The sequence below is a fragment of the Apteryx rowi genome, unplaced genomic scaffold (assembly GCF_003343035.1).
Source record: "Apteryx rowi isolate R43461 unplaced genomic scaffold, aptRow1 scaffold_1180, whole genome shotgun sequence".
In the NCBI taxonomy this organism is placed as follows: Eukaryota; Metazoa; Chordata; class Aves; order Apterygiformes; family Apterygidae; genus Apteryx; species Apteryx rowi.
This window is the reverse complement of record NW_020447398.1, coordinates 1-24,709: the sequence shown is the minus strand read 5'-3', so window position 1 is coordinate 24,709 and position 24,709 is coordinate 1. Positions and strand designations below refer to the sequence as shown.

The 24,709-nt window shown below is 41.7% G+C and overlaps 2 protein-coding genes across 6 annotated transcripts; one reads left to right on the top strand and one right to left on the bottom strand.

Moving 5' to 3' along the window:
• Positions 1-854: 854 nt before the first annotated feature.
• Positions 855-13,405, bottom strand: NUP62CL (nucleoporin 62 C-terminal like). 2 transcript variants are annotated; one of them, XM_026084038.1, is made up of 13 exons: positions 13,350-13,405; positions 12,861-13,157; positions 11,116-11,507; positions 9,665-9,775; positions 9,100-9,228; positions 7,683-7,778; positions 6,455-6,566; positions 6,169-6,313; positions 5,735-5,784; positions 5,473-5,607; positions 4,685-4,796; positions 3,772-3,838; positions 855-1,090 (listed from the first exon to the last, which is right to left on the bottom strand). In XM_026084038.1, the coding sequence occupies exons 2-13, from the start codon at positions 13,142-13,144 to the stop codon at positions 999-1,001; spliced, it is 1,725 nt and encodes a 574-aa protein (XP_025939823.1). In that variant the 5' UTR covers positions 13,145-13,157; positions 13,350-13,405; the 3' UTR covers positions 855-998. The 2 variants fall into 2 exon arrangements, with proteins under 2 accessions (XP_025939823.1, XP_025939831.1); XM_026084046.1 differs by lacking the exon at positions 3,772-3,838 and having other exon boundaries at positions 981-1,090.
• A 75-nt stretch (positions 13,406-13,480) lies between these two features.
• On the top strand, positions 13,481-24,002 carry PIH1D3 (PIH1 domain containing 3). 4 transcript variants are annotated; one of them, XM_026084088.1, is made up of 7 exons: positions 13,481-13,632; positions 14,899-15,016; positions 16,687-16,750; positions 18,255-18,366; positions 19,592-19,688; positions 20,494-20,579; positions 22,650-24,002. In XM_026084088.1, the coding sequence occupies exons 2-7, from the start codon at positions 14,918-14,920 to the stop codon at positions 22,777-22,779; spliced, it is 588 nt and encodes a 195-aa protein (XP_025939873.1). In that variant the 5' UTR covers positions 13,481-13,632; positions 14,899-14,917; the 3' UTR covers positions 22,780-24,002. The 4 variants fall into 4 exon arrangements, with proteins under 4 accessions (XP_025939873.1, XP_025939845.1, XP_025939863.1 ...); XM_026084060.1 differs by having other exon boundaries at positions 13,481-13,658; positions 22,650-24,001; XM_026084078.1 differs by lacking the exon at positions 13,481-13,632 and adding an exon at positions 13,776-13,992 and having other exon boundaries at positions 22,650-24,001.
• The last annotated feature ends 707 nt before the right edge of the window (positions 24,003-24,709 follow it).

The window sequence follows — 24,709 nt, the reverse complement described above, 5'->3', positions numbered from 1 at the left end:
GTGAAGTATTACAATAATTGGGCCACTTCCCTTTTTCCAGGGGACAATACATAAGACAAATGGGGGCAAGGGGTAAATGAAGAATAAAAGACATTATTTGTATCCATTCACAGCATTCAGCAGAATCAGAAGCCTATACATGGAGCAAGTCAGAATCAAGTATTAGTGCACTTCTGCTAAGAAAGTGGTTATTCATTTTCCCATATTAGTAAAAATATACTGGAAGCTGCATTAAAATAACATTTTAATCAAAAACAATGACATTACTATATCTCTAAAGTCTTCACAACAGACTGTTTAATACATTCTTTCCTGTACCCTTATGACTGAACAAGCTCTACAACCCATCACAACAGAAGTACCATTTTTCTTCTTGCACATCTAGTATTTAATCACAAATTCTGCTTACATCCAGGTGCTTCAGAAACACTTGAAGGTACAAGCACAAAAACAATTTGTCAAAACCACAGGAAACAAACCTCACTTTCAGAATTGGGAGCGTACCCAATTTAAACATGTATATGCCAGCTTGTGATACTGGGCATCTGCATTTGTCAGACTTCTGCAGCTCTTTGGGAGGACACCTGTTCATCAAGCCTTCTCATAAAAACCTGAACAAAAGCTTATGAGGTTCTGATTGAAAATATTTAAGTTATGTTTAAACATAACAGCACTGGAGAGCTCAGCTGTGAAGTCACATAGGGCTTAAATCCCTTAAAGGCAGCATTTTCATATCTACTCAGTTTGCATGCACTTAAAGATTAGAGAACAAAAGCACATACTTTCAGCACAAACTTTATGCAGTCTCTCAGACTGGACTCACTGAATTCCTGTATGACACTGCAAAGACTAACTTTGGAATAAAAAACAAAGCAAGCTTTATTGAAATAAAAAAACAAATACAAAGCCAGATCACAATTTAAAATCCAGGTCCCCACCAACCTCAGTTTTCTATGTAGATGGGACTTCAGGTTAATATTCTAACACCATTGAGTCTTTCAATCAAATGTGATTCTAAAACTGCGCTCTTGCTCCTTGCGGCGGCTCTCACAAACCTTTGTCACCTCTTCTACCTTTCTCTGCAACAGGGCTGGGGGAGGAAAGAAAAAAGTGACCAATCAGCCTAAAATACAACCTTGCACAGTTTAGCCTGCAGGAGGAGAAAAAAGGCATTTTCAGTACTGACATTTGCTCAGGTTTGACACTGCACAAGGAAAGAGGAAAACCCAACAAAAAACACTGCTAGAGCTCCAAGAAAAAGAAGATTGTTCCAAGAAGTATTATGTGGCATTCAGGGACTAGCAGGCAGATCCAGAAGAGCTGTGGAACATGCCATAACACTCTTTACCAAGCCAGTTTCAGGTTGTTGTAGTTTCAGCACACAGCATTAGATAACAGAGCAAACCCTTCCTGAATAGTAACAGTAGCTGGCCTTCAACTGCAGAAAAAGTAATTGCTGTATTGAAGTTTTTCCTACCCACCTCATGCTAAATAGTTTTGAATTTTACAAGTTAGAGGTTAACCACAATCTGTTAGAAGTCATGATATTCTGCAAGAAAATATGTAAATTATAACAAGCTTTCAACCAAAAATACATAGAAGTGCAATCAAAGAGCTGCAGATCACTTGCAGTCACATTACAGATCATCTGTTACCTGCAGATCACTGATTTGGCAATACACAGGCAATTAAGTTAATAACTAAATACTGTAGCCATTGCAATACACAAAGAATTTTTGGCATAAACTAGAGTACTTAATTTCATGGAACCTTATCAGATGTTATTCAACAGGCCTACTGCATTATGTCAGTCTGCAGCTTGAAGATATTCCAGGTTAAGTTATTCCACAGTGTGCCAAACCTAGAACCTTCCAGTAACATATGAAGAAACATATCCACCTTTCAGTTTGTCAGTTTTCAAAGATTCACCACACAAAAGTGATTGACATAAAATAACTCTGCTTCACTATCTCACATATCTAGTCTTGTTCAATTCAGAACTCTGGTACAACTAAGAAAGTAACTGGTTGAGGCAAAACTTGAGAACAAGGCTTCAAACAAATCCTCCCTTCACTGTGGCCACCTTATAAAGGAAGCAGCATCATGCATCTGTTCAGCAAGCCCATTTAATTGGTTTGGCATAAGAGAAGCTGAACAAATAAATTAACATCAATTTGATTAAAGTGCTAAAGTTGCATATAACTAAGTCAGACATGTTAATAGCCAAATAAAAATGTATGCTTAGAAAAAGCTCACTTGCTTTTGTGAAACAGCCCTGGAGGTGTCTCATAGGAAACAAAATTTGTAACATTATGTACAGTGCAGATATCTTACATTTTTAAATCAAGAAGTGTTAGAAATGTATCCTTCCCAGGCCTACTCCAAATTAATAATGGCAAGGGCTATTTTAGTTACTTCAGAACTGCATGTTCTTTTGCGATGTAGCATTTAAGTGCATATAATAACAGGAATTCTTCTCCTTGCCAAGAACCCCATAGACACAATGAGTCACATTAATCATCATTTTAAAAAGCTATGCATTGAGGTTTATTGCTTCTTTCTTGTTTAAAGGGCTTTCTCTACCACACTGAAGCTGAACCATTCCTTTAGAAGATGTACAGTTCCCAGTAAAGATAATGAATAACAATTAACTGACAAAAGAATTACTTCTAGCACAAAATGACTGACAAAAGAACTGCTCTCCTTTCCAATAAGTTTTGGAGAGAAAAAAGTTAACCTGTAAAAGTTGCTATTTTCAAATTCATTCTGTAAGTCAGAACTCTGATACTACAGGAGACATACCAACAACTATCAATTTCACGATGAAATGCATGCTTAGCATACAGAAGTTGGCACAGATCTTCTAGAAAACACCAAATTCAATCCTGACATAAGCCAATATTATTTAAAAATCAATGGAAGTGTGCCTGCTTTCATCCAAGATTAATTACGCTGATGTGAGCACTTTGACAGTACTGCAACCAGATGGCTGCAATTCAGTGCCGGTGAAAGCTGCACCACTTTAGTCAACAGTGCCTCCTTGTGGCTACTAACATCAGTTAAATAGAAAAACAAAATTTTTGAATGCCTGACAACAGGAGAGTTCCTATGAGAAAAGTGGAGGGGTTGGGGGTTTTTTGTTTGTTTTTTAAAGTGTTGAACTCTGGAAGCACCCTGGTATACTAGTGAATCCAGGATAAGAAACAACAGTAACTACACTACCAGTTTTCCACTATGAAGTGCAGCTTCTGGTCTGCATTACTTTTTCAAGTTATTACTGCTGTGGCACTTTCACTCCATTATTCAATAATTACTGCCCTTGCAGACAAATGAATGGTGTTCAGAATCTTACCTGAGCTTGGCTTTCCTGCAGTTTGCAGTAGGAGGCCGATAACATTAACACCCCCCACACCCAGAATCTAACTTTCATATTCCAAAGGGAAACACGAACATTTCAGAAGATCACACATTTAACTGTATTTTGATAGAAGAAACAAGGTTTAAGTCCCCTGCTTTGCACTGATGCATTTCAAGCAGTGTTTTTGGTGAAACATTAGCAGTGTACCAGGAATCACTTCTCAGTGGCACCCTTTTATACAGATCAGAAGGAGATTTCAAGAAAGGAAGCAACAAGCGTAGTCAGAGGCAAGGGGGAAGAGATTCCTCAGTGATCTTCAGGAATTCATTTATGTTCAAGAAACACTTCCACACACACAGGCACACACAACATGCTTCATTTTTATTCCTAAAAGGCTGCATGAAGACTCTCACCTGAGTTCTGGTCAATCCACTGCAATGAATCCATATGTGCATTCAAAATTTTACAGATCTGCTGAAGCTGAAGAGAAACAGAAGGTGCAAGGTATTTGTTACAGTACATAAAAACCAAGAGCAGCATAAGACAGCCTGTCCCTGCACCTTGAAACATGAAGCTGTCAAATTTCTCATATGTACAGCTTCACCAACAGTTATTTTCCCAAAGTCGGCACAGCAGCTATGTTACATTGCTTCTTTTCCAGCAAGACAACAGATTTGTTTGGAGTATATCCCTGTGGCTTGGTCTTACTCAAATTCAGACCTCAGATGCATCACAACATTAGTCTCAAGATCGCAAGAATAAAACTGAATGGGGAAAAAAGTCTGCAATACTCAGAAATTTTTACTAGGGGAAAAAAGAAAAACTTATCAGTAAAAAACCATAAGGAGTATTAAGATCAATTTAATATACATAATAAAGAGCTCATAATTCAGATCTCTTCCAGGACACAAATGTACTAGTAAGAAAGTAAAAGAAGAGCAGCAACAGCTACTGCATTTTGTACAGAACTTAGATTTGCCACAAGAAAGATGCAAGTGGCAGAGAAGGTGGCAAGATCAAAACTCTGAACTGCCTCCGAAACAAGTTGCTATCTAGGCAAGAAGACAAGAAAAAATAACTGGAGGTCATACTACAATGAGATATTCTGAAAATTCTTAACAAATTCCAAAGTAATCTTGTGAGAGCCAGGCTGGCTTGAGTTGTGCTAGAATGACTTACCAGAAGAGAACTGGCTTAAGGACAAAAAGTACTCTTCCAAGGTTGAAACCACAAGCAGCAGAGTATCCACAAATGGAGGAGGTGAAGAGTTAGAACTTAAGATCTTTTGTGTCTCTTTACCCAGATGCAAACAAAGCTTGGACTTACCGGGTCACTAGTGTCTGCTGGGCCTCCTGATGTATTCAGGTGCTCAATGATGTCCTTGAGATCTTGTGCCATACGCTTTAACTGAGCATCTATGTTTTCGGCCAGTTTATATCTGCAAAATGCATGGGAACCAAGGGCAGAATATTTATAGTGAACCTCAGAAGACCTGCTCCCAGTTGCAGTATCTGCAGGTAATCAGAATTAGCACCCATGCCTTTCAACCAAGACATAGCAGATACATGGGAACTGCACCATGACTGGCATTCTATTACACAGATTAGGTAACACCTAATGTCTTTGCTCTCATGATAATCTATGGAGACAGATGTGCAATATTAATGAGGGCTTTCTAGAAGGTTAACACCAGAATTAAAGTAACCAGTTGGACAAGATTCTTCAAGATTCATGCCTCTTGAACCAAACACTTCACCCTGCTAAAATTCAGTACTTGTAACATGCTTACAAGGATGCTTGAGTTCCACAGAGTGCTTTCTGCTCTCATCACTTGTCATTAATCACTTTAAAGAAATTATGCCAAAATTAGTAACCTTATAAAACAGCTAGTTAGACCCACATCCAAAGAGCTTTTCATGCTGATTAAAGGGGCTTCCAGTTGCAATTCCCCTAATTTCTAATGTGTAAAATGTAAATTGTAAAGCATAAAGCAGGATTACATATTTGAAAGAGGCTATTGATAGTTCAATATTGTCATGCACCACAACTCTACTTCTGATTGAGCATCACCACACTAGTCTACTTATCACATGTTCAAAGCAGATTTATCTTACGTTCTCTCCCTTTCTTCATCTGCATGCTGCAAGTAGATAGTCCCACTCTGTTCCTTCACAGACTCCTCCAGAGGGGTCAACAAGTCTTCCAGCTCTTTCTGTTGTGACAGAATAAAGTCTAGTTCCTGATCCAGTCTGAAAAGAAAAACATTACCCACTGAACACAGTTTAGATCAGGTTTACATGTGGTATACATTCTAGGACTTCTATACAAAACCACAAAAAGATGAAAATAAAACCATCTCAATTGTCCATAGTTTACCTCTTCTGATCAAGCTTCACTTTCTCTACTTCTCTGTGCAACGAAGTAATCTAGAAACAAAACACATTTAGTGATAGTAGGAAAGTTCAGAGATCTGGTAAAATAGTGGAGGAACTGAGGAAACAAGCACTATGCAAATATATATTAGAAACAGGGAACAGACATGTTTGTAGACCAGAAAATATTTAATAAATCTTTGGCTTTGAAAGCTCAACTCTAAGATAACTTGTTCACATAACTCAAAACATTTTCAAGCTTTGATGCCTAAAAATCAAGACAGACATACAGTCAGGTTTTCAAAGCATCCATATATAACTGACACCCTATCTTTAAAAAAGAGAGAGACCCACCAGATGGCTTGCTGCATCTATAACACTTAATATCTTTTAAAAATTTAAGTAAACAAAATCAGGTTATACCAGATGTCACCTTACCTTTTCTCCATTCTCTATCAGTGTTCGATCCCAAGCATTAACTTGCGTAGCTTGATGAAGGAAGTGTTTCTCTTGATCTTCAAGTTCTAGACTCCACTTGTTTATCAAGCTCTCAAGCTGGGCATAAGTCATCACTGGAGGTGCGCTGAGAAGCATGAGACAGTACAGAGCACAAGATCAGAAATCAAGGTATAAACATGACTAACAGCACCCATTTCCCCTTCCTCCAGACACTAACATTAATATTGCTATTACCCAAATCAAAAAGTTACGAAAAACCACTCACCTGGTTGTTGCTGTGGTTATAGTAGCCGTAGAAGTCACAGCTCCAATGGTACCAGTGGTAGTTAACGGCTTAAGATTCAAAGCAAAGCTTACACTAGGAGCAGAGGAAGAGCCTGAAAGAAAACATTCATGTTAAACATCTGAAGAGGACACATCTAACAGATCAAGAACAGATCCAACTTACAATTTTAACCCCAATGCTGTTGGATGTCAAATGTGTCCCTTCTGACAAAAAGGGAACCCCATTTGAGATAAGCAGGGAATGATGCACATCTTGACACCATTAAAAGCAATGGACTATAAATACCTGTAAATAGTTCTAGCAGAATGTGGGATTGACAGCCTGCACTTTTCCTGGGCAATATTCAAAGAAATACAACATTAGCATAACCCACACCCCTCTCAATCTCCAGTTATTTTAACACTAGACCTAATAACTACCAGCACACCCAGTTCCTGCCCTGCACAATTGTTGCTACAGTGCATTTTGCAGAATAATTTCTAAATTTTTTTGCAAAGCTAAAGAGCAGTCAGTACTGTCAGCCAGTCATACAGCACTTCTATCCATTGATCTCAAATTCTTCATAGTCACTCCAGAAACGAGCTTTAAGTTCCTGACAGCTGAGCAGCATCCATGTTACAACACTGAAAACAGAGGTAACTGCAGCCAGAAAAGGATGCTCAGTCCTGAATCCCAACATTATGTAACAGCAAAGTTCACTGTCAGTTTTCACATGAGAGTTGCCATTTAAATACAGCACTTCTCTCTGCATTTTTAGAGAAATCCTACACTGAGACTTACAATAGGGAAGAAACGAATGGAAACAGAGGAAACAAAGGAAACAAAGGAAAGACAGCTCTCCCTAACCCTCCCACAAGTCTTCGGCCTCTCCCTTCCATCATAAAGGCATCTCTCCCTAGCCTCTTAAATCAATTCCATGACTACACAGGAGAGCTAGAGCAGTAAATAATCTATTTTACTTTACTTCAAACCAGAACAAAGCCCTAAAGGTCCTCACCCAAGGTCTCTTTACTATGGACATAAACTCTCAAAAGTTTTAACCGAATTTGGGGGATGGAAAAGGAAGATCAAAACCAAACAAATATTGTGCTATTTTCAGTTACTGGAGGGAATTAGAAATTAGAATTGCTGTGCTGCTACATCAGCATGGCCCTTTACTACTACAGAGCACTGATGCCAGTGTTTATTTACAGCATTTAGTTCTTACTAGTCACAGTGCTTGTTGCTGCAGCTGTTGTCCCAGGAACTTTTAATCCAAATCCAAGAGTTCCAAGAGTGGCTGTACCAGTGGAAGTGGCACCAACTGTGAAGAGAAAACAGGAAGAGTGAGTGCCCCATTCCATAAGGGTTCCCTTTGAAAAATTATGCTCTTCCCTGCCTGTCCACCCATCTCCCCTTGATATTCGTACTAGCAATGATCACCATTTAGGTGAGGGAACATCCCAGCACTACATGAAGAAAAGCAGACTGAAACTATAAAATAGCCAGAGTGCTCTGTGATCCTTTCAGAAAATTGTCAACTCAGGTGCCAAGCTACCACCATTTCTCTTCGCTTATATTGAAGTATCCAACATTTAACTGCTATCTACTGCTAAAATAAGCAGAGGATACTGGATGCTGGCAGGTAGGAAACACCACCTTTGAAGGATAAGCTTCTCAGATATGATCAAGAGTGTTAAGGGTGGCCTGCATGCATCTACTTGTTAAAATAATACAATTTCACATACTACAGAAAGCATGCTGTCACTTCTTTATGGCCATGAAGCAGCTTACTTATATCATCTAAGCATAATGGTTCAGACATCTTGATACACTGAGAATGCCCAAAGGCTTAAGAGCAGTCTTAAACACCTAACTTTTCAGAGCTGGGCGTAAGACAGTATTATGGTATGAAATAATTATGTAACAGCTCTGGTAAACATTGATTTTTCGTAATTTTGCTATAGCTAACCTCCATAATCAAGGGAAACCAAAGTGTTTCATCTCATCAGGTTGGAAAAGATGGAAACATCTCATTACAGGTTGGAAACAAAAGCTATTAGGACTCCATTCAAGCCTTGCCTACTACCTAAAGTCATAGAAAGACAAAATATTTCCTGTCATGAAAATAAGTCTGCAAGGGGAAACATGCCCATTATTGCCAGAGGAAATTGCAAGTATACAGCTGTGTGAATATTTGGCTTTATCACATTGCATCTCCACTTCCACAGGCCACTTCTTTCTTAAAGGCTGAGTGTGAACACCTAACATAAGAGTCAAAGTTTCTTAAAGGCAGATGCAGCCAGACTCATAGCACTGTCTGACAAATAGCTAATATATCACTAGAAAGCTCAGTTGTGGTGATATTACCCCTCAAAAAGAAATTCACATGCAGCTACAATCGCCACTCTCTGCCTGCTCACTCTGAAATTAAATATGCTTTGTTTTGGACAAAGCTCTCCATAATTCACCACCAAAAAAAGTTTGCCATGAAACAAGAGGGAAGGTGACAAACATCAAGGACAGCTGACTATTTTAATTGTCCTATGTCACAAGAGCATCTGAAGCTTCATTACTGACAGATACCACCAAATATCCTCATCAATTATTCTTCCAATATATAATTTCTGTATATTGTGACTTACGTGAGAGGCCTGTGGTGGTAGATGACGTTGGTGCTGAGGAACTTGCTATAGATGCAAACAGTGTAGGCCCAGTTGAACCAAGAAGGGAAGTTGTGGTGGTAGTAGCAGTTGCAGAAGCTGTGGATGTTACTAGAAACAGAACATGTAAGTCTCATACAAGCAGATCCTTGTCAAGCTCTAACACATTTCAGAAGAGCCAAGCTGAGAATGCAATGAGTCTGTCAGTTTATGCCATGTTTTTTTAATGGGTGCAAGAGAATTCTGAACTTTTTCCTGTACTCCTCCTCCATTCTGTCTCTTTTCCTATGTACCCTTTGCATTTGCTTTTGCTTCTGTTCCATAATGCCCTGCAAAGAACTACAGAACACAATTCTGCACACAGGACAGTACAAGATCTAGTATATTTAATAAGACAGTTCACTGAACTTTCACAGATTACCAATGCCACTGTAAATTCACATTAACAAATACATCCAGCCCATTTCCAGACTCCAGTAGAGAGAACTAAACTGAGAAGGACAGGAGGTTCTCTATGCTTTGAATCATTTCCTAAATCATCTCCTACCTCCAAGTTTGGCTCCAAATGACAGAGTGGGTGCCTGGCTCGTACTAGTGGTCAATGTTCCTGTGGGTGCACTAGTGGCTGCTGTTGAAGTCAATGATCCAAAGTTTAGACCTGGAACAAGTAGCAGCATAAGTAAAAAAACAAGAAAAGATGAACCCATTGCTATGGAGAAACTGATCATTGCATTATTCAAGTTAGTAGAGATAAGAATATTTATTAGGAAAACATTAATTTCAATCTAACAAATACTCTGCACTATCAAGGAAATTAACTAGAGCTAACAAGTTCCTTTGTTATATGAACAACTTTAAAGACCAATTCTAACACAGATTCACAGATTAAGAACAATTCCAACTTCAGCCCTCACTGCAGACCAATGATTCTTCCTGAGGCCTGCACTATCACCAACACAAATTGAAAGTTGCAGCCTGAGTTTTCGCTGGACTCTGCAGAAACAGACAGGTTTGTTGCCTGGGTTCAGCAGCAGTTCAGCATCCTGGGCAGGGCACTCCCCTTCCTCACCACTCCCAGCCCTGCCTCTACACCCCCCAAATCCAACAAAAACTTTATCCAAGCACTTCAAATGTAGCTGACACTTCTGTTCAGTGACAGAATTATTTCAGCCTCAGTCTCCAAACTCCTAAGTAATACTTCTCAAACACCTCTCAGCTTAGGAATCCCTATCCATAATGCTCAAGCCCCACCCCCAACAGCCCAAAAAGTACTGACAGCAAAGTCATTCAAAATCATGCAAGGCACATTCAAACACGAGTGATCCACTGTTATCTCTGCAGTTACTTTCCTTCTATGCCACCTTACACTGTACTTATCTTTTTATCACCTCCAGTTTCAAATTCACACACAGTCACAAAATAAAGACTAACCATTCAGAATTTAAGGAGGCAAGACAACAGGCTACTTCATTTCAGCATTAAGCTCAAGTATCACAAGAAACAGCTAAACCTAGACGCTCTTCTGAGAAACTCTCTCACAAACAGATGCTTTGCTTCACCAGACTGACCTAGACAGGTGGCAAACTCACTAATCCATTTAGACATACATAAAAACTCTGCCAATTGCTGCATCATTAAGAAACAAATGGATACAGGCATATCTGTTGGGGTCCTAATGGGTGCACTTGTGTCTGTATTATCTTAACAACCTCGAAAAAAAGCAAACAATTGCTAGGTAGAGCTCAATGTATGTTCAAACTCATGAGTTTAGAGACAGCTATTTCTCATGAAAATGGTGTGCCAACAGCTAAATTGGAAGTATTATTCATAACTAGAGATGCTGGATAAATAGGGAAAAAATAAAGGAAACAACCACAGGTTTCACTTCACACCAACAAAAGCTGAAGGAGGCTTCAGAACTTCATACACCCCCCCCAGGTGCCCTCCAGGTTGGCAGGCTTCCCGATTACAGCCCCCATTTCCAGCCCAGGCACTCACCTGAGGACTGTCCCCCAAGGCTGAAGGCAGTTGCTGGCTGTGTTGTTGCTCCTAGGGTGGCAGCAGTGGTGGCAGCAGCAGCAGGCACTGTTCCAAAGGTCAACCCCGTGGGCGCTGCTTGAGGGGTTGCATTGCTTACAGTGCTGATATTGAAGCTGGGTGTTGCTGCCTGAGTCACACTACCACTGGAAAAGTTAAACCCTCCAGTTGTCCCAGACTGAGTGGTGGTGGTGGTGGTGGTACCAGCAGAGCCAAAAACAAAGCCAGATGGGGCTGCTGCTTGACTTGAGGGCACACTAGCAGGTACGGAGCCACCAAACCCAAAGCCTCCCGTGATACCTGTAGCTTGAGTTGTGCTACTGCCTCCCAAGTTTAATTTGGGTGCATTTCCCCTAGGAAAAAAAAAAAAAGAGTAAGGTAATCTGTTTGAGACATATCCAGTGAACTACTAAGAATGACCTTTCTTACAGAGTATTTGCTGACAGCAGAAAACATCTTAATTTCAAAGAGATGTGCACTTCAGGTCCACATTTCAAGCTAACTGCAGCTCAGTTTTGACACAGATTGTATTAAAGTCTATATGATAAGAATTCTAAGTCCACTTTTACTGACTCCTCCTTAATTACACCCTCCCATCAAGGTATTCCAAAACATTTATGGTAATGTGAAACAGTTTCTTCTCTCAGATCTTAAACATCCTTGTCACCTCCTCTGCTTCAAACACAAGACTTTTTTCCAACTACCTTCCCACTGCTAGTCTCCATCCAACTCCCTTTCCACTGCTTTCATGTGGAAAAGTTATTTTCAATTCAAACAAAAACACTACAATGATGACAAAAGGCCTTCCTGAGCAGCAGCTGCTCCATAATTGGAAGAAAAAAGGAAAGAACATAAGCTAAGAAAGAAACAGTGTATTTTTTGAAAAAGTGAAACCATTCTTTTGTATGATTTTCCATTAATAAACTGCCCTAGAGACCCTTATTAGAAATGGCACTATTCTGTAAAGCAAAAGATAAAACTGGAAAAAAAAAGCCAATAACCTCAATTACTTACCATTTTCTAGTCTCTTCCCTTTCCCAGCCACAAGGCAGATGACAGAAAGTAAAACCACAGTTCACTCCTACACAACATCTCTTTTCCATTGCTATTGGTAAGATGTTGGTTCTTGGTAACCTTCATTCTACCTCTATTAACATTACCTAAAGAGCACTGTTTGGGCAAAATCAGAGCAAGCAGGATTTCCCTGGGCTGTTTCATCACATTTTTCTACTTCAGAAGGGGAAATATCCGAGATGACAAATGATTCTACAAATTCCCATTCCAGAGTGTATAACCTCTTGAAAGGACTAAATGGTCCTGCTTGGGTAAAGAAAGATTCTGAACATTCCAAGTTTCAATCACCACAGGAAAGACATATTATACAAGACCTCAAAAATTTTTTTCTCCATTCAAACAGCATAGACTCATGTCTCAAAAGAAGTAGCATAAACATACAACTTTCAGCAATGGAATAAATTACAGAATTGATTGTTCTTAATATCCCATAGAAAAGTGAATAGGGGGAAAGAATAGGCCTCATTAAATGCTTTTTTGAGCGTGCTACACTGCAGCGTGGATTCACACCACAACAGCAGTGGGCTCACTCTGTTCTGAATTGCTTTCTAAAATGCTTCCAAAGCGGCAGACCGCTCGGCAGCGCTGGCGCCCCCACCCTGAGGCGGTGAGCGCTGGGCCGCGGGACTCACCCCAGCGAGAACACGGCGCCGGCCGGAGCCGCCGTGGCGGCGGGCTGCGTGCCGAAGCTGAAGCAGGCAGGCTGCGCGGTGGTGGCCGGCGTGCTGAAGGAGAAGAGCCCGGCCGGCTGGCTGCTGGCGGGCGTCTGCGCCGCCGTCCCGAAGCTGAAGCCTCCCGAGGCGGCAGAGGTGAAGAAGGAGAAGCCGGTCGTGGCCGTGGTGGCAGCGGCCGTCTTCGGCGTGCCGAAGGTGAAGCCGCCTCCCGCCGCGCCCGACCCGAAGCTGAACTGGTTCATGGCTGTCAGCGGCCTGCGAGAGAAGGGCCGCGCCGCCGTCAGGCCTCGGGGAGGGAGGTGCGGCCCGGGCCTGCGGCTGAGGCGACGCGCGGGGGGCCCGGGCCCGGCTCGCCGCCCACCGGGCCATGCGGCGGGGCTGCGGCACCGGCAGGGCAGGGCAGGGCGGAGGTGAAGGTGAAGGGCCCCGGGGGCCCCGCGCACTTACCGGAGCGACGGCAACAGCCTCCCTCCACTGCCAATTCCCGCCTCCCGCACGGCGCTCGCGCCCGCTGATGACGCTATTTACGCAGGCTTCCGGCAGATAGCGCGTGACGCAACGCTCTGCGCCCGCCCCTCGCCCCCATGGCCCACTCGCCGGCCGGGCTCTCACCGCCCTTACAAACTATTGGCTCTTCTCGCCGCCGCTTGTGATGGCCGCGCCGGATTGGCTCGCGGGGCGAGGCGGGGCGGCGGGCTCCTTGTTACTGCGGCAACGGGGGACGCGGCCGGTGCGGGACGGCGGCTGGAGGCGGCAGTGAGGCCGGGGCCGGGGCGCGCCTGGGCCCGCTGAGGAGGCTGCTCGCGGCGTGGCGTGGCGTGGCGTGGCGTGGCGTGGCGTGGCGTGGCGTGGCGTGGCGTGGCGTGGCGTGGCGTGGGCCGCGGGAGGCCGGGGCCCGGGGCGGGGTCTGCGGGGCGGTGTGCAGCTGGAAGCGGCTGGGGCACCGCCGGCTTCTATCGAGGCAGAGCCGTCCGGGCCGCGAGCGCTTCCAGAAAGTTCCGTGAAGGCCAGAGGCTGCAGCGGCCGAACGCTGCTGCGGGACGCTGCTGCAGCGGAGGTGTCGACCCTGGCTTGCTGGCAGCTCCCTGCGGTGGGTGGGGAGAGCTGTCCTTCCCTCGCTCCTCCTCCCTTCCTCTCCCGCCCCCAGCTTCCCCCTCTAGGCCCACCGTTGGGTTTTGTGTTTTGCAGCAAGTTATTTGGTGGCTTYAGTGCTCTGTGTAATGGGGATGGTTAAATTTCCCAATCTCAGAGCTGTTTGGTCAGGATGAATACAGTGTGCTTTAAAGACTTTAAGATGCTACATGAATGGGGCTATATGGTTATATGCAAATTTGTTGAGTTAATTGCCAAGTACAATCTCTGTTCCTGGATAGTGAGAACCTGGGCTAAAGGAGGAAAAAAATTCTAGATAATACAGTATTACTGGTTACAAACCGAAGCTGGTTACTGTGGGGGCAGCTTAGATCTCTCTGCACCTCACTTCCCTGTGCTTTAGGTTGTTGGAAGGCATACCAGCTTGCCTGTGGCACTGCACAAAGTCCCAGCTCAGCTTGGACCTAGAGCTGAGTCTCTCCTAAGCCTCCCTGGAACAAGGAGGCCAGAGAACCTGGTGTGGAGACCTCTGCCTGGCTCCTCAGGGAGACAAATATAGTCCAGAATGCCAAACTGAAACCTTCAACAAGAAATTATGCTGCCCTCAACCTGGCCACAGTAGCAGAAAATCCATGTTTGCATGGGGCTGTGCCAGAGCTAATAAGCACTGTTAGACTTGAGCTGTCTCTACAACAGATGCTTATGGAGCAAAAGAGTCAATAACCTGGTTATGGATAAGGGAAAATTGATTATATTCCACTGTACATGTGTTGGCATCTCATGTAAGTTTTTGGACAAAGTTTATCCTCCTAGAACACAGCAGGAAAATTGTTTGCATTTGAGGAAGGACAGTATAGAAAAGGTGTTGTTCTTTCTTCATCTGTCACTTGTTTTTTCTGCACAGGTAAGCAGTGGCTGTGGATATGGATATAGATGATATTTCCTCAGTCTCTTCTCTGCAGTCCCTTGCCAAGCTACTTAGTGATACTCAAGAAGATGATGATAATGACAATGACTATGGGGTGAGTCTTCCACAAGAAATGCTGCTTCTTCTACATGTTGTACCATAGTCTCACCTTGTTAACTAAGAAGAAGCAAATTTGGCTTTTCCCCGCGTGAGTAAAGAAAGCCTTACAAAGTTTTGGACGACTGAAACAGAAGGTATTTTTAGGATAAGAAGCTCCTGAGGGAGAAAAAAAGGAAGATGCCCCAGGAATAGGAGGAGAGATTATGACCACGGAATGGGAGGAAGACTTATTTTCTCAGCCTAAAGGAAATGAGAACATGTAGTTGAAAGAGTGTTAGATACTTCAGACTCCCCCCTGCTTTTCCCTGAAGTCTGTCAGAGATGAAGGCAATTACAATTAGATATAAAGGACTTCATATGAAGAAAAAAGTTGCGGCTTAACTTCTGAGTAAAGACTAAAATATCCAGAGGCAACTGAGTGTACTAATTCTGCATGTCAGGCATTGAAGAACTGTAGAGATAATTGATCACTGAAGTAATCATTCTAAGATGAATGATCTGAATGATTAATAGGAGAAATACCTTTCCATTCTTTTATATCAGTTCATCTCAGGACTAGATGAAAATCACAGCATCTGGAAAATGTCCTTTGTTTCCACAATATACTGCTGCTGGTTTTATCTAGGTATGCATGTGTGCTAGGGAGAAATATCTGTCTGTTATGCCCAGGAGGACCACACGTGCCAACAATCACAATGTACAAGGCCGCAAGGAATGTTCAAAACTCTTTGAAAAGTCTCTTAGGATTTGAACAAGTCTTTTTATGACCTGAGTAACAAAAATGGCACATGTCTCAGTAATCCTCCCTAACATCACCCTTCAAAGAAGAGCCAGCTGGCTGACCCAGCAGATGTGCCCTAATAGTAACAGTAGTAATGAACATTTGGGACGAAGGGGGTGCATTTCCCTTGAGATTTCCTTTCGGTAGATAGTAGATGTGGTCCTTCACACTCTGACTACCCTTCAGCTCTTTTATGTTTGCTTTTAAAGCTGGTATTATTGCTGTACATCTCTGCAGTAATCATCCCAGTTTTAAAAGAACTTTACATCTTATTAATAAAATGAATAACTCTTCAGAGACGGAAATGAAAAATTGCCACAAGTGATGTCAATTAAGTCTGAGTCAATCTGGGTATTTTGAAATCTTCATTTTGATTTAATTGAATGTTCTGTGCATATGAGGCACTTTTATCAAGCCAAGGAATCTTCATACATATAGAAATGCTTCACATCGGCCTATTAGCACTAAATTGCTTCATAATTAGAGGAAAATGTTGTTGCCTCCTATGATCTCTAGTGTTAAAAGGAATCCAAATGCTGTGATGAGATTTGCATGTAGCACCCCTGGCTTGTTGCAGTATTTTCATGGCAGGCAAAGCAGGACAGTTTTGTCAAAATGCCATGGAAACTAATACACAAAAAATAGCGCATCTGTCTGTAAGACTGTACTTCTGAGTTCTGTTTAAACCCAATGTATCAAGATCATTCTCTGCTAAGTGAGAGTGAGGAAGAGAGTATATTCAATGGTTCAGTCATGAAGTTGAGAATACTTTTGGATCCTATCACTGACTTGATTGACCCTGGATAATATTGTTACTGGATGTTATTGTTATTGATCTGGGCTCTGTGAAAATTAATTAAAGTTTCATTTGGCTTTTTTTGCAGCCACACTGTTCTGTTAGTGCCATGGCTCCTGGTAATATTGGACCAGTAAAGAAAGAAACCACTGGTAAGAAGGGTTGTTTGTACAGTTTAGCATTCAGTCACACGTTAGCAGAATAAAACAGCTATTTTAAGAGTTACTACTGACACAGCTTGCTTCAAGAATTGAGTGGTCACTGGCCTTTGAGTTGAGAGGGAAATAGCACTACTATTTTTACAATTACATTGTGAAATACTTCTTTTCCTGAAAGCTGAAACATATATGAAGGGCAGCAGAAAGGGTAGCTTCAGAAGGTAGAAACCTCAAGTGGAGAAGATAAACGGTATGGAATACAGCCTGATCATGGGCTGAGGGGAATCATAACTAAGCAGCGAAAAGCTCTGTATAAGAACTGCCATTGAACAGTTAATGCTCCCTTAGAGCAGACAAGGAGGATGAGCTTTTAAATACTCATCTGAAAGGATCTTCACAGAATAAATTGCATGGAACTGAGTCCATCCTTCTCAGGAGGATGAAAAGCTAAGTGCACCGTGAAACAGACATACCATATTCCCCCCAAAAGTCTCACAAACCTATTTATACAAAACACTGGAAGAAAAATAAGCTTTATTCAGTGCTGCCTTCGACATGCTAAAATCTGACAGACAAAGAGAAAAGTGTATTTCAGTTTTCCTCCTCACTACACCTATTTCTTTGCCAGGAAATCCAGGACAATTAAGGTGCTTTATCTGACTCCAGATGTTCTGGCAGCATATAGAAGGACAGACTTTCAAACAACAAGAACCAAAACCTTGAGGGTTCATAAATTTGTTTCAGCACCTTGGATTGTGTTCAGGAAAGAAAGAAACCCAAGTATAGTTTTAGCAAAGTTGATATAATGTTCCTCCTGAAGCTAATACCATCACATATTGGGCAGCTTAGTTATGAGCCATAAGAAAGGTCAACAAGGACCAGGATGGGTGTAGCAAACTTTAGCAAATATAACAAAATAGACTGTTTTTGCTTGGGAATCAAAAAATAATCAGAGATCTGACTATAAAAACCTTCAAGCTGAAGATTTACCAGATAAATAAAAAATACATTTTTCCATGTAGGATAGACATAAACCATGCTATTCTGTCAATGAACTTTCATGAGTCTTCAGTATCTTGTCTGGGTTATGCTCAATAGTTAATGGTAAGAACTGGATTTATATGAGGAAAAGAGATCCTATTGTAAACATCTCTGCTCACTTAAAATCTCTTGTCAGAGGGCTTAGGGAAAGATAAATATTTCATGTACTTCTACATATTATCCATTTTGAAATGCTATATATTTTATGCCTGAAAGCAAGATTTCCTTTACACAGAGGTTGGGTAAAGGAAATTTAAGGGAATAGAAGTGAAAACATCCTCTGTTTGCCAATTCTCTTTCATATGGTATCCAGGTGAAGGAGATCACAATTGTTAGAAAATCTTTTTATCAAAAAAATACATCATAATTATAGCCTAGAAAAACATATGTTTTTAGCAAATCTAGAAAAAAATAGACATTCTAAAATATGATAGTGTGATTTCTTTCTTATCACCAGTTACAGGTACTTTTCAAGTGAAATCTGAAAATAGTAAAACTATTTGGAATACAGAGGAGGTCCCAGAAGGATCAGAATTTGATGATACCTGGGATCCTAGGGAACAGCCAGAGTAAGTGTAAGCGAGCTGAGACTGCCTACATTGGTTTTACATAGCTTTGATGGAAATGTGTTAAATAGCACCTACTGTGTTTGAGTAAAATACAGCCATCTGAAAAATTTGTATCATGGAAGGACAAAGGAACGAGTACTGATTGTTGCCTTTAAAGAAGCAACAAGTGAAGAGGGATTTGGCATTCAGCTATATCTCTGCATACTGTTGTATGTTTGTTCTTATTTGAAACTTATCACCTGTGAGGTATAGAACATGCTCTCTATTTGTGTTGTGGCCACAATGGATGTTTTTCTCATGCCATTTTTTCTTGATTCTTCCCTGCTGGGGAAAGAGTGGCATGCCTCAAGCGATTATGTACTGCATTGCACAGATGAGAAGAGTATAAATCTTTGTAATAGTTCATTGTATTAATTCACTGAAAATGGCCCAAAAGGAAAACAGATGGTTTGAGAGGTGCATCCAGAGCTATTAGACAGATTTCTCATTGACTGAGAGAAATTGTTACATATGCACATGACCAGTGGAGATGTGAAGAAGACTCTTGCCATACACTTTTCCCAATAGTATAGAGAATGACTCCTTTTGCTCAATTTATTAGGAGTAATATATGTTCTAAATACAATATTTAGTTGTATTTCCTCATCCATTAAATCTCAAGAGCAAGAGAACATATGATTCCAAATTTTGTAGCATTCAGGATTAGACAAATTGATTTGGAGGGGGAGAAAATCAGTGTTGGCCAAACGCAAAATAATTACAATTAGGCAAGAAAACAGTGTTATTCCCATGCTCCAAGAGTATGATGAATGACAGAACAGAACACAGTCAGAGATGTGATTATGTGACAGTATCCTTTTCTCAAGATACTGTGTTGGTTGACTAGTTGATAAGTATCATATTCATTTAGGATGCTTTCTCTGCTCCCTGATCCTGCAAAGACTGGTTAGTGAGGTGGAGGAAGTAAAGTGAATACCTTGGAAGGTGGTGTGAATGTTCTACACGTCTTCCAGCCAACTGTGTCATTCTTGGCTCTGAAAAAAAATCTCATGCAGACGGATTGAAGGCTTGAAGGGAGACTGGCAAGGAGGAGAGAGAATGTGATAAGGACAGGAGCACTGGTACAAAGGTTTATGGTCAGTCCTTTGAGAAATGCAGCCTCCTTTAGTCTCCTGCCGCTTCTCCAGTGTGGTGTGAGACAACTAATTTTCTCTCTGTCTCTCAGGTATGATATTTTATTCAAACAGCGGGTGGGAACAGAGGACATCTTCTTAGGGATGAGCAGGAAAGACCCTTCCACAGCCTGCTGTGAAGACATGGTGGTACGCTGAGCCTGTATCTCCCATCCCTTCTCTGTAGCCTTTCCCTGCAGCCTCCTTTCAATCTTGCCCTCTTCTCAAGACACAGAACATAAACATCAAGCTATATTGCAGCTTTTGGCCTTCTATGGGATTTTCTTGTATCTTTCCACATACTTGTAGATGATATTTACCCTTGCTAATCTGAGGAACTTGTGTAGCTCCTCAAGGACACTGTACTCAAAAGAGAAAGAATCAATGCAAATGTATACTACATACAGACTTGTGGGAAATGAAAGTAGCTCCAACATGATGTCTCATCTTAGACATGATTTTTTGTGGGAAAGGGGGGGGCTAGGCAGGAAGAGACAGTTTTCTTCTGCCTGCATCTATTACAAAGTACGAGTTAGCAGAGTACTACAATACTGTGGCAGTCTTTAAAGTTACAGGTATCAGATCCTGTCCCATTTATTATATGATCAGGGACTTTGCTGCTTTCTAAAGTTCAGGAGAGATGTAACTGCTATATGGTTTTTCTAGCTGAAGCAAGCTGTCCTTAGAATAAACAAACCCAGGGGCTTTTGGTGGATGTAGAATACCTTTCAAGTATATTATCAGCTCAAGATTTTGTAGAAAATAAGGTATCAATAAATAACAGAGCTATTGAAAGCACTGATTATCACTTTCTCATATTTTCTCTAATACAGATTGCCTGCTTAGAATGTTGCTCTTTGACACTAACATCAAAATGATCATGAAGATATGAGATCTTTTATGGTTTGTAGGGCTGCACAACTAATCACAGCTTTACCTCTGCTTGTTATTTCAGATTAAAATCAAACTGCCAGAAACAAAGTTCTCGGACATCACTTTAGATATCCAGGACAAGGTTCTTGACCTTCGAACCCCCCAAAAGTAAGAGAATCAGAAATTGATAGAGGTGTAGTTAGTATCTTGTTTCAATGGGAGTTTAACCAAGCTTTCAATAAAATACTACGTGAAAAGCAAAGATAAAGATGCAGATGGAATTATTAATTGCACAGGAGAAATAAATACAGAAAAAAAGGTATTATAGTCCATTTTTAGGCTTGTAGTGTGCTAGGGTTAAAACCTCTGATACTGGTCTAGCAAGAATAGCCTTAAAACAGTTTTTGGCTACTGAAACAGCAAGCCTTTAAGGGCCCAAAATGTTTGTGACAAATTGACTGCAGTCTTGAAGGACTACTTGGGAATTTGGTTTGTAAATGCTAATTTATACACGTGCACAAATGAAAATAAACAAAAATGTGCAGATACAGTTTTAGAGGTTGAGAGTGGAATTGCATCTGTGCCTGGTTATGTACACAGAGGGATGGAATTATTACAAGGTTGTCCTAAAGAGATTCCCCTTGAGTTCTTGCTTTCTATAGGGCTGCTTCATAAATACAACAAAGACAGCTAAAAACTGACTGACATACTTTAATACTTCCTCACAATCTTCATTCATATTTCCCACAGTGTGGAATAGCTAATAATCACTTACAGAACCCATAGTTAGCAAAAGACATAGAATGATGCAGTACTGCAGATGTAGGAAATCCTCAACATCCTTTTTCTTTTGCAGTCCTGCTTTTTGATGACTCAGATCTGCCATTATCTTCTTAGTATCCAGCTGTCTCAAGTCACAAGTCTAGCAAATAAAATGTTTGCTGTAAATCTAATGGATACTTGGGTAAAGCCTGACCCAGTGCTGATTTCACAAATATAAGTGCATACTGTCAGTATGAAAGAAGTAAATAAGACTTCAAGTTCTACATACCAAAAAACACTGTGCTCTCACCATTGTATAGGAAGGGCTCAAAGGAACTGTTTCCAACTCTGTGGTCCTGAGGCTGATTCTAAGCCAGTCTAATTTTAAAGACTTCCAAATTATGCCAACTGGCTACTTTCAGTAGGCAGGGTGCAAAGGTGCTCTGACTGTACCCCTTCCTTTCAGCTATGGCTCCTATGACACAGAGCTGAAAAGATCTGTGAAGAAGAATCAGCATGACCTAAAATCCAATTTGAAACAACCCCCATCTATGCTACTGTGTTTTCTTGCAGGGCTTTATAGTGTTTGGCTGGGCAGGTCTCTTGATTCTCAAGTCTCCTTGGTTCTATTTGCACTGTCAATAGAGCACAGGTCCAAGACTGGCCCATGGTTCATTTTGTTAACATAAAAGCTCTGTGTTAAGAGAGGAAAGAGGCCCGACTTTGCATGGGCAAGTGAGCTTGAGCTCTCATTAATTGTCGAGTTGATCCAGAAGGCTTATCAGCCATTCCAGGAAGAGCTTTCTGCTTGCTGTAGCAAGGGACTGCAGGATATCTCCTGAGTCCAAGATCCAGCCTTCCTTTGTATGTTAGGTGCCTCAGCTACAAGTAGGAGATCACTGAATTGATCTCCAGTGTAGGTTAAAAAAAAGCACAGGGACTTTATAACCCTAAGTCCTCTCTCATACCTGCACTTTACTTTGTAGTATAGACATGCCCTTTGTGTAACTGGACTGGACAAAACCTCTAATTAGACTTCACCAGTTATTTCTTTTTACTAGGGAAGACAAGCTCCTAAAGACACATGTTCAGGCCTTAGGCATTATTCAGATTTTTTTTTTTTTTTTTTTTACCACCAATAGAGCATTATCAATGCAGCTCCTCCTTCCTCTGCATTTACAATGCAGCACTATGCAGAAGCAAGAACTGTGGAGAGAGCCCGCAATCCATCATTGGAAATTGTTGTCATAACCACAGCCAAGAGAAAGAAAAGAGTAGTGTTGGAAATATTCCAGAGCCTGTATAACTGTGCACTGGGTATTGCAGGTGCCCCACAACCTGTCATGAGTGGGAGAATATGCTAAATTAATGTTTCTTGATATACTCTGATAGGTGAACTGCTAGAGTAAGTTGCAGTCCCATCTCAGTTGCTCACCCAGTCTGAGGCATCTAAACCCACTGTGTCCTGTTTTACAGGAAGCTGTTGCTGCACCTCCCCCACCCTGTGGACAGCAAGAATGGAAAAGCTCATTTCTTCTCCGAAGAGGGGATCTTGGAAGTCACCTTGAGGATGACAAGGGAGTTTGACTTCATCAATTTTGCCTGATGGATAGAGAAGTGAAGAAAATTTTCGAAAAGTGATCCCTGTACATTTGAAGTTTTCTCAAGACCTAACCGGTCATCAAGTAGTAGATTGTTCCCCTTGAACAGTCCAGAGGGAAAATCCCTGGAGAAATTAAATGAGTTAAGAGGAACAAAAGAGAAAGGAAAAGATGTATTTAAAACAGCCATAGAATCTGTAGACTGGGGCTGTCCAGCTCTTGCACTGCTCTGGTTAACATTCTGCTTCCTTCAATCTGATACAGGCCTGGGAATCAGGCAATAGGTGATCACAAATTCTGTAAGCCAGGAAAAGTCTTTCTGTGATTGTGGCTGATAAGTAGAACAATGAGGCTCTGGCCCATGACTGTGTTTCTTAGTTACTGTTGCCAGATTGCAAGTGATAATATTCCTACCTGGCCTCCTATTAGAGAAGCTGAGAACAAGGCCAGTTCAGAACTCACTTTTAGCTATTCCTAGGTGAGGAGCTCTAAGCTTTTCAAGGGTCCATTTCCACATCTGAGGCTCCTTTACACTGGCAGAAGAAGATGCCCTGCTAGACTGTTGAACAGCTCAGCTCTATTGAACGATTTTTTACAATGTGTGGTTCAGTGTCATCTATTCACCTGCTATCCCTCCAGCTATTCTTCTGATCTTTCTTAATTAATAAGTGTGTGTTCTAATGAACTGTTCCAGTTAGCTTCACCTCTGTCTTCTCTGCATTGTGTTCTGAGAGGCTTTCTAGAAGTGAGATAAGAGGAACTTTGAATAACAAAGCATCATTTTCTTAAAGGGCTGAAGCATGGCAGAAGCTTTTCTATGGCCTTCAGGTCTAATCTAGAACTACACAGGTGGGTAACAAAGATGTTCCTCTTTTACCAGCTGCTGGGCTAATACATTCATTTAACATTTTGTCAATCATATAGGAAGAAAATAGATATCTGCTCAATGATCAAAGTAGAAAGGACAAGTAGGGCTTGTGCTTTAATGGAATAAGTATGCTTATCCAAGATTTTTGAGGCCTCTTGATAAAGTCCGTCAGTGCCAATAAAAATGAGGGCGGGAAAGGACCAGGTGCCTTTGCAGACAACTTGAGCCAGGCCTAGAGTTAAGCCAGGCCTAAAGTTAAGCAGGAAAGGACCAGGTGTCTTTGTAGATCTTGTCTGCAAGTGGCTTTTCACTTCTGGGCATTTTTCTGATACATCTACCAAAGCCTAGATCATTCTTGCTTAAAGCACCGAAGACTAGGCCAAATTCCTTCACACACCAACATCCCAGGAGGAAAGGGAGAGCAGCAGCACCTAACAAAAAAAAAAAAAAGTTTATGTACAACTGATTCAGTTGTTTTAAAGTACTGGTTTCTGTGCAGAGAAACAACAAATCAACCCCGAGGGCATAGCTATACTACGATCATTTTGACACTATTTCTACAACAGCATTTTCTTCCCCAAGATAAACTCTGCAAGACAGAAAATAGTCATATTTGCATGCTAGATGAGTCTTAGATAGCGCACGCTCAATTAGCCCCGTCTACGTGCTGTTTACAGGGAGGTCAAGTTGAGGGGCAGAGAGCACATTGTGGGGGGGGGAGGTACATATCATCACACAAATGGGCACAGTGGAGGACTGCTGGGAAGGAATCAGGGGCTTGGGAAGAGAAGGGGAGCATCTACGGAGAGAATTGTAGCCCACAGGCCTTGGACTGGCTGCTGGGGCGCAGAGGCCTTCTGAAGGTGTCATGAGCTCCTCAGAATGGGCCGCTGAGCGTGCGCGCGGCCTGCTGGCTCCTTGCGAGTCGCCCTGYGCAGGTGGGATCTCAGTGGCACCCGCTGTTTGCTCTAGCCTGCGCTTCTCCTGAGCGCTATCTGGCGGAGAGGTGGTCCTTCACAGAGCCGGGCAGGCTGTGCAGATGAGCCTCTGCAGGGCCTGACTAAAAC